The 6,589-nt window shown below is 58.0% G+C and overlaps 2 protein-coding genes across 2 annotated transcripts; one reads left to right on the forward strand and one right to left on the reverse strand.

Moving 5' to 3' along the window:
• The first annotated feature begins 927 nt into the window (after positions 1-927).
• On the forward strand, positions 928-1,338 carry LOC130838084 (syncollin-like). Its single transcript, XM_057710857.1, has one exon. It carries the CDS (start codon positions 928-930, stop codon positions 1,336-1,338), a length of 411 nt encoding a protein of 136 aa, XP_057566840.1.
• A 1,508-nt stretch (positions 1,339-2,846) lies between these two features.
• LOC130838085 (F-box only protein 50-like) lies at positions 2,847-6,377 on the reverse strand. Its single transcript, XM_057710858.1, has 5 exons — positions 6,245-6,377; positions 5,580-5,642; positions 5,444-5,495; positions 4,716-4,811; positions 2,847-4,138 (listed from the first exon to the last, which is right to left on the reverse strand). Exons 1-5 carry the CDS (start codon positions 6,375-6,377, stop codon positions 3,733-3,735), a joined length of 750 nt encoding a protein of 249 aa, XP_057566841.1. The 3' UTR covers positions 2,847-3,732.
• Between the last annotated feature and the right edge of the window lie 212 nt (positions 6,378-6,589).

Raw genomic sequence — 6,589 nt, forward strand, 5'->3', positions numbered from 1 at the left:
AAGCACTCATGTTCCAAAACTTGTCTATTTTTCCCCAGATTAGGGTTTTGTTTGTTTGTTGCTCTTCAAAAGGTTTAAGTTTTACACAGTTCAACAGGTCCTTTGTTTCTTTTATAGATGCAAGATTTCCAATCTTGGTTAAGAAAATTTCCTAGCTCCTTGGGAGTGGGAATGCTGCACCGTGGGGTAGGGGTGGGGGTGGGGGCCGGTCTCTTCCTCCTTCCCTCTCCCCCTCCTTGGCTTGTCCTTCTTAGAGTGGGATGCTGGGGTGGGGGTGCGGTGTGGTTGTTTGATATTTTCTTGTCAATTTGTAAGCTCTCTTTATATATTATAGCTACTACATTTTATGCTGTCCCAAGTGTTGTAAAAATTTCCCCAAGGCTTTTGTACATTGCCTTGCAATGGTTTTTCTTATGCAAATATGTCTATGGAATATCTCAGCTTGGGTTAGCAAGATCTGCTCCTGGGGAGGTGGGGGGTCTCCCTCCTCATCTCCTCCCTCCCCCCTTTCCCTCCCCCTCCAGGGTCTCTCTCTCCTTATGGCCAGCTTCTCCATTCCCAAGGGCCTGCCCAGTGCCAAGGCCTAGCTCCCCTCCCCCTCTTTGGGCCTCTCTGTGTTGGAAGGGGGTTGTCCATTCCTTGTCAGTTTCTAAGAGCTCCTCCTCCCTGTAACTATGAACCCTGTGTTACCCGCTGTGTTACAAGCCACTGGTCCGCTCATTTGCCACATTAAATCTTAAGCGGCTGAGTTTCCTACCAATAAGTCCGTCTTGTGTTCATCTGTTGTGGGTTTCCGACCTAGGTTGGGAAGTCTCCGTGCTCCCGGGCGCCCTCCCCTTCCCTCCCCAAGTCCTTATCTCGCAGCTTTTCCCTTCCCACGGGTCAGGAGCATAAATGGGCGCGGGCGCGCGGCCCCGCGGTGTCACCATGTCCCCGCTGCGCCCACTGCTGCTGGCCCTGGCCCTGGTGGCCGTCCCTGGCGTCCGAGGCGCCTGCCCGGAGCCCGCCGACCTCAAGAACGACGACGGGACCCGCACTTGCGCCAAGCTCTACGACAAGAGCGACCCCTACTATGAGAACTGCTGCGGCGGCGCCGTGCTGTCGGTGGAGCCGGGCGCCGACCTGCCCTACCTGCCCTCTGACTGGTCGAACACCATCTCGTCGATCGTGGTGGCCCAGCGCTGCCAGCTCACTGTGTGGTCCACTCGCGGCAAGTCCGGCGAGACGCGCAAATTCTCTGCCGGCACCTACCCGCGCCTGGAAGAGTACCGGCGCGGCATCTTCGGGGACTGGTCCAACTCCATCTCCGCGCTCTACTGCAGGTACCGCCCGCCTTAGAACCTGTCCCGGAGGTCCCCCTTCTCCTCTCTCACCACCCCCCCACCCCCGCCCCAAGCCCATGTGCCTTGAATCTCCCAGACCCAACTCTGGGATTCCCAGACTCAGAAACTAACCCAGTAACCCAGCCTCCATTCTGGGAGGGCCCTCTCCAACCTTCTTGAATCCCCCACCTGCCTACCCACCCACGGCTGCACTCTCCAGGGGAGGCAGGCTAACTCTGGGGTCCCCAAAGCCTAGCTTGGGGATGGGGAGCCACCAACCCTTTTCCTTGAAGGGCCCAGAACCAAAGCCAGTCCTCCCCTACACCCTAGATCATCAGATCCCAGAGTGCTCAGACCCAGCTCTGGGGCTCCCAGATTCTAACCCTGGCCCAGACCTCAAGACTGCAGACCTAATTCTAGGAATACCCTAACTAGCCCTCACACTCCACCCTCCTAGACCCTCTAGATCAGCCTTGGCTCCAGAAACCACTTCCAGAGCCCCGGTTAAGGTTCTGAAGCCCCCAGACTCAACTTTGGAGGCCCTTGAGCCCACCCTGGACCCACATATCCAAGCTCAGAGACCCAGGGGCCCTAAATCTAGCCAGGGCACCCTCTAAAACCACCCCAAGTGCTCCTCTATCCCCAAGAACTCGAAGAGCCCCCAGCCCCAAACTCCCAGCCCAAGATGCCTAGCTCCCGAACTTGGAGTCCAACCCCAGCCCCCAACCCCATCTCAGGCTTCTAGAACCCCTCCCACCTTTAATCTCTGAGGCCCTGGCACCCCCTGGTAATAATGTGCAATTCTGTTGCAGTTGTTCCTGATACCCTAGAGGCCCCTCAGCATCCCCCACAGAGCGCTGAGCCCCTCCCCTGGCCTTGTCCGCGGGATCTGCTGAAGTGCACGAGACCCAGAAGAGAGCTGTCTGCCTGCCCCCACCCCGCCTTCCCTGTAATACAGCCCTCATGAACTTGTCCCTGTCTGCCGTCTACTTGTACCTGGGACCAAAGTGCACGCCGATGCGGGTCGGGATGGAGGAGAGAGCAGGGTGGTCAGGCCTGGGTCAGCCCATACCTGGGACAATGCCATGGATGGGGACACACCCACAGACTCTGACATGGATTTAGGTGTGCACACCCCCCCCCACGGGACATCTGCGTGGCATGCAATGGTACCACTGGCTGATTGTTAAGCATTGAAATGCTCCCCACACTTTTTGGTGCGGAGCCCTTCTTTGAATGGCCTCCAGCTGTTCAGGCCTGCCAGGACCTCCAGACGCCCTCAGGATGCATGCACAGGACAGTAGGAAGCCTTCAAAGACCCTGCCCCAGGCTAGGGCCAGGGTCTGTTTTGTAATCCGGCCACAGCCCAGGACTTATAGGTTGTGAAATGCTTTCAATGCCCCTCTACCCAACACGTGGAGAACACTTTAGTTCTAATTTGCATACTTTTGAAAAGTCGAATTTGCAATTTCCTACTCCCAAGGATATGGGCCCTTGATGGGTACCTGGGTTTGGGGGCTCTGGAGGAGTGAGAGAAGAGAAATGAAGGGTCTTGAGGGGAGAAGAAGTAGGGGGACAGCTCTGGGGGGATGATACCTTGGGATTGGAGGGAGGAAGGCAATCCGGGGAGATTCTGAGAGTTAAGAGACACTGGAGAAGAGGGAAGTGGAGATGCTACGAGGCCATAAACTGGGGATATGTGAGGAGATCAGAGGTCAAAGGAGGCACTGGAGGACAAGGATTAGAGGATGTGCAAGTGGGAAGGTGGGAAATGAACTCAGTGAAGTTCTTGTTTTGTTTTTGGTTTTTTTTGGCCGAGTCACACCGCATGTGGTCTCTTAGTTCCCCCACCAGGGATCGAACCCATGCCCCCTGCAGTGGAAGTGCAGACTCTTAACCACTGGACCATCAGGGAAGTCCCTTGGTGAGGTTCTAAGGAGCAAACACCATGGAATAGTCAACATCCTTGGGCCCATGTATTTATTCATTCAGTCAACAGAGCTGCATTGACCCCTACTATCTGTCAAGCACTGGCTCAGGAAGAAGTGGCTGCTGCCCTCATGGAAACTGCCACAGAGTCAGACCTTCAAAGATGTGTGAAGATGTCAAATGAGAAACGAAGAGCCAGGCAGGATTACAGGGCTTAGGAGGTAGTACATGATCCAAGAGCAGCTGAGGGGTCACAAAAGTCTAAAGGGAGCAGGGAGGTGCTCAGGGAACATGGTGGAACTTAAGGGTCAAGGAGCTGCTAAGGGTTAGGGACTTCTAAGGGTCAGGGAGCTGCTGTGGGGTCAGAGAGATGCTAAGATGTCAGAAGTGATAAAGGAACAAGAAGATGCTAAGGGCTCAGGGAGGTGTCAAGGGGTGGATGGATAAGACAAGGGGTCAGAACGGGCCGGGACCCAGCCAGTCACTCCCTGAACTGCACAGACACGGAGGAGTCGGTCACCCTCGTCCGCCGCAGCCCACCGTGCTCCATCTGGTTCTTGGTCTTGCGCAAGAAGTGGACAAAGCAGACGCCGGGGCCGTACTGGTGGAATATGTGGGACACCTGGGGCAGCACCAGGGTCAGGAAGAAGTTCTTAGTAGGGACCCGTAAACCCTGCTCTCCTCCCTCTGTGAGGTCTTGGGACACGAAAGCATGTGTACAGGTGGCAGCCGGGGTAGGGAGTCTCACCTGGACCCAGCGGCCGGGGGGGCCTCTCCCACAGGTCTGGGGGGCCACGTGGTGCTGGGCGATGACTGTGCGGCGGTCAGCTGCCAGCAGCCAGACGTGCAGCTCATACACACATGCATCCAGTCGGCTGTCCTCATACCTGGGGGTGGGGGCCAGGCCTTCAGCTGCCACCACAGCCCCAACCTCCCAGCCCCAACCCGTGGCTCAGGTGCCATTTTACGCACACTCACTGGCACCCACTCGTGCACCGGGGCTGCGTGGTGCTGGCCACACAGCAGTGACCAAGACAGCCCCACGCCCTGCCCGCGTGGGGTTCATGGTCCAGCCGGGCAGGTGGACATGTCATCAGGCAGTGCCAACCAGGAATGGTCAGGGCCGGGATGGGGGAAATGCAGGGCCCTGGAGGATAATGCTCTGACCCAGCTTGGGAGTGGTCAGGGGAAGCTTCCTGGTGGGGCCACGTGTACTGACTCCTAAAGGAGAGAGGGGAATTCGTCTCGAGAATAGAGGGTGGCCAGCATCCAAGGAAGAAGGAACAGCCTCTGGCCTGGCACATTTCAAGTACGGAAAGACTCAGAGAAAAGGGGCCAGAGGGGTGGGCAGGGCTGGGTCCTGCAGTGGCAGGAGGGTCTCGGGGAGGGCAGGGTGAGGCTTGTGCTTTGGGGAGCCCCTGTGGGCAACCCGGCTGGGCAGGCCCGCAGGGCGGAGGCACGTACCAGTCCATGACCGTGATGTGTGGCTGCTCATCATCGAGCAGCTCCTCCCACAAGCCCTCGGCCAGAAGGTCCACACACTGCTGCTTCACCGTCCAGCTGTGAGAGAGGGCACGGGGGAGGCGGGGTCCGCCATCTGCTCTGATTCTCCCAGGTCAGCCTGGCCCCGGCAAGCAGGACACCCCGATCATCGGACCCTCGAAGTGATGTCAAGGGCATAAGGGCACTGAGTGCTCACTCAGCACCTCACAGTCTCAGTTCCCATGAGCTCCCCTGAGGGTGATGCAGCCAGACCCCCGTGTTGCAGCCGGGGAAACCGAAGCTCACAACGGGAAGTGACTTGTCAAAATCAAGCAGCAAAGAAGTGGCAGAACTGGGATCCCGACCAACCCAGGTGCCTGTGCCTCTGAGCCTCTGAGCTGCACCATCCCACCCACTGTGCGGAAGCAGGGCCCGATTTAATGGCAGATGGCTGGTGGCCTGGGTGACTCTCCCTCTCCCAGGGAACGAGGCTGAGCCTAGGAACAACATTAACTGCTATTTATTTAACACCTACTTCGTGCAAGCTCGTCCCAACCAGACCCTACGGTGTGTGTTTTATGGGCATGCTCTTAGGACCAACCCTGTTTACAGAGCAGGAGACTAGGGCTCCGAGAGGCAAAGACAGTTTCTCCAGGTCCCACGGTGAGGAAGGCGGCAACAGGGAATCACCGCGGGTCCCGGCCACTCACCTGAGGCCCTGCTGGAGCTTCTCAGTCCTAATGTGCCAGCCTCGGAAATTGCCTGGCGGGTGGAGGAGCAAAGGATTAGAATGTGCCCCTTCTCCAGGGCCGCCCCCAGCACGGCCGCTAGCCCCCAGGCGCTTACCCAGAGTCTCCAGGGGTTGCTGGGTGGGACCCGTAGGGGGCGCTGGCTCGTAAATGTTGATGCCTGAAATGCGCAGGGAAGCAGAGCCTCAGGCCGGCTGAAGGCTGCCCCCCTTCCGCACGCTCGCTACTCCCTACCCCCAGGGCTCGGCTGCTGGGGCAGGAATCAGTGCCCCGCCTGCCAGACCAGACCAGCCTGGCAGGGATGAGTGAGTCAGGGCCCTGGGAGGGCCCTGAGAATATTCTGGGGGCAGACGGACAATGCTCGGAGAAAGAGGGCGTTGTGGTGAGACAGAGACAGAGGGACAGAGAGAGAGAGAAAGAGAATATGGGCAGAGGGAGGGAGGGAGAGATACGGGGTGAGACAAAGGGACACAAGGAGAGATGGACGGAGACACATGATGTAGAAAGAGACAGAGATGCAGGTGAGACAAAGAGGCACAAGGAGACAGAGAGAGGCACAATGACAGAAAAAGGGACAGAGAGGGATGTAGCGGAATAGAAAGACGGAGGGAGACAGAGACAGAGACAGAGACGGAGAAACAGAGTAGATAGTCAAGGAAAGAAGAAGAGACAGGCGGTCTAGGTGAGCGAGCCTGGGGGAAGAAGACGGAGATGTGGCTGCCTCCGAGCTGCTCCAGCCCCGCGCGGACCACCGTCCTGCACCTTCGGGGTTGGGCGAGCGCAGCAGGTTGCGGTAGAGCGGCCCCCGCAGGAAGAGCAGCTTCCAGGTGAGGTGCGGGGGCAGCTCCAGGATTCGAAAGCTAACCCTGCACAGGGAAGCCCGGTTGCTCACCATTCTCAGCTGGCCACTTAAAAGCCACCATGGAGGGTACAGGCACCGCTGTCCCAAGTGGACATCACTCTGGACACCACCCAGAGGACATTGGAAGGCAGGCCCTGCTGCAGCACCAGGCACCAAAGACACATTGCTGGTGAGGAGTGAGGGGAGCGAGGCTAAGGGTAGGAGGGGGTGTCAGGGGCCATCCTGTCTGTTCCTCTGCGTGTGTC

This window comes from Hippopotamus amphibius, chromosome 16 (assembly GCF_030028045.1).
Source record: "Hippopotamus amphibius kiboko isolate mHipAmp2 chromosome 16, mHipAmp2.hap2, whole genome shotgun sequence".
NCBI lineage: Eukaryota > Metazoa > Chordata > Mammalia > Artiodactyla > Hippopotamidae > Hippopotamus > Hippopotamus amphibius.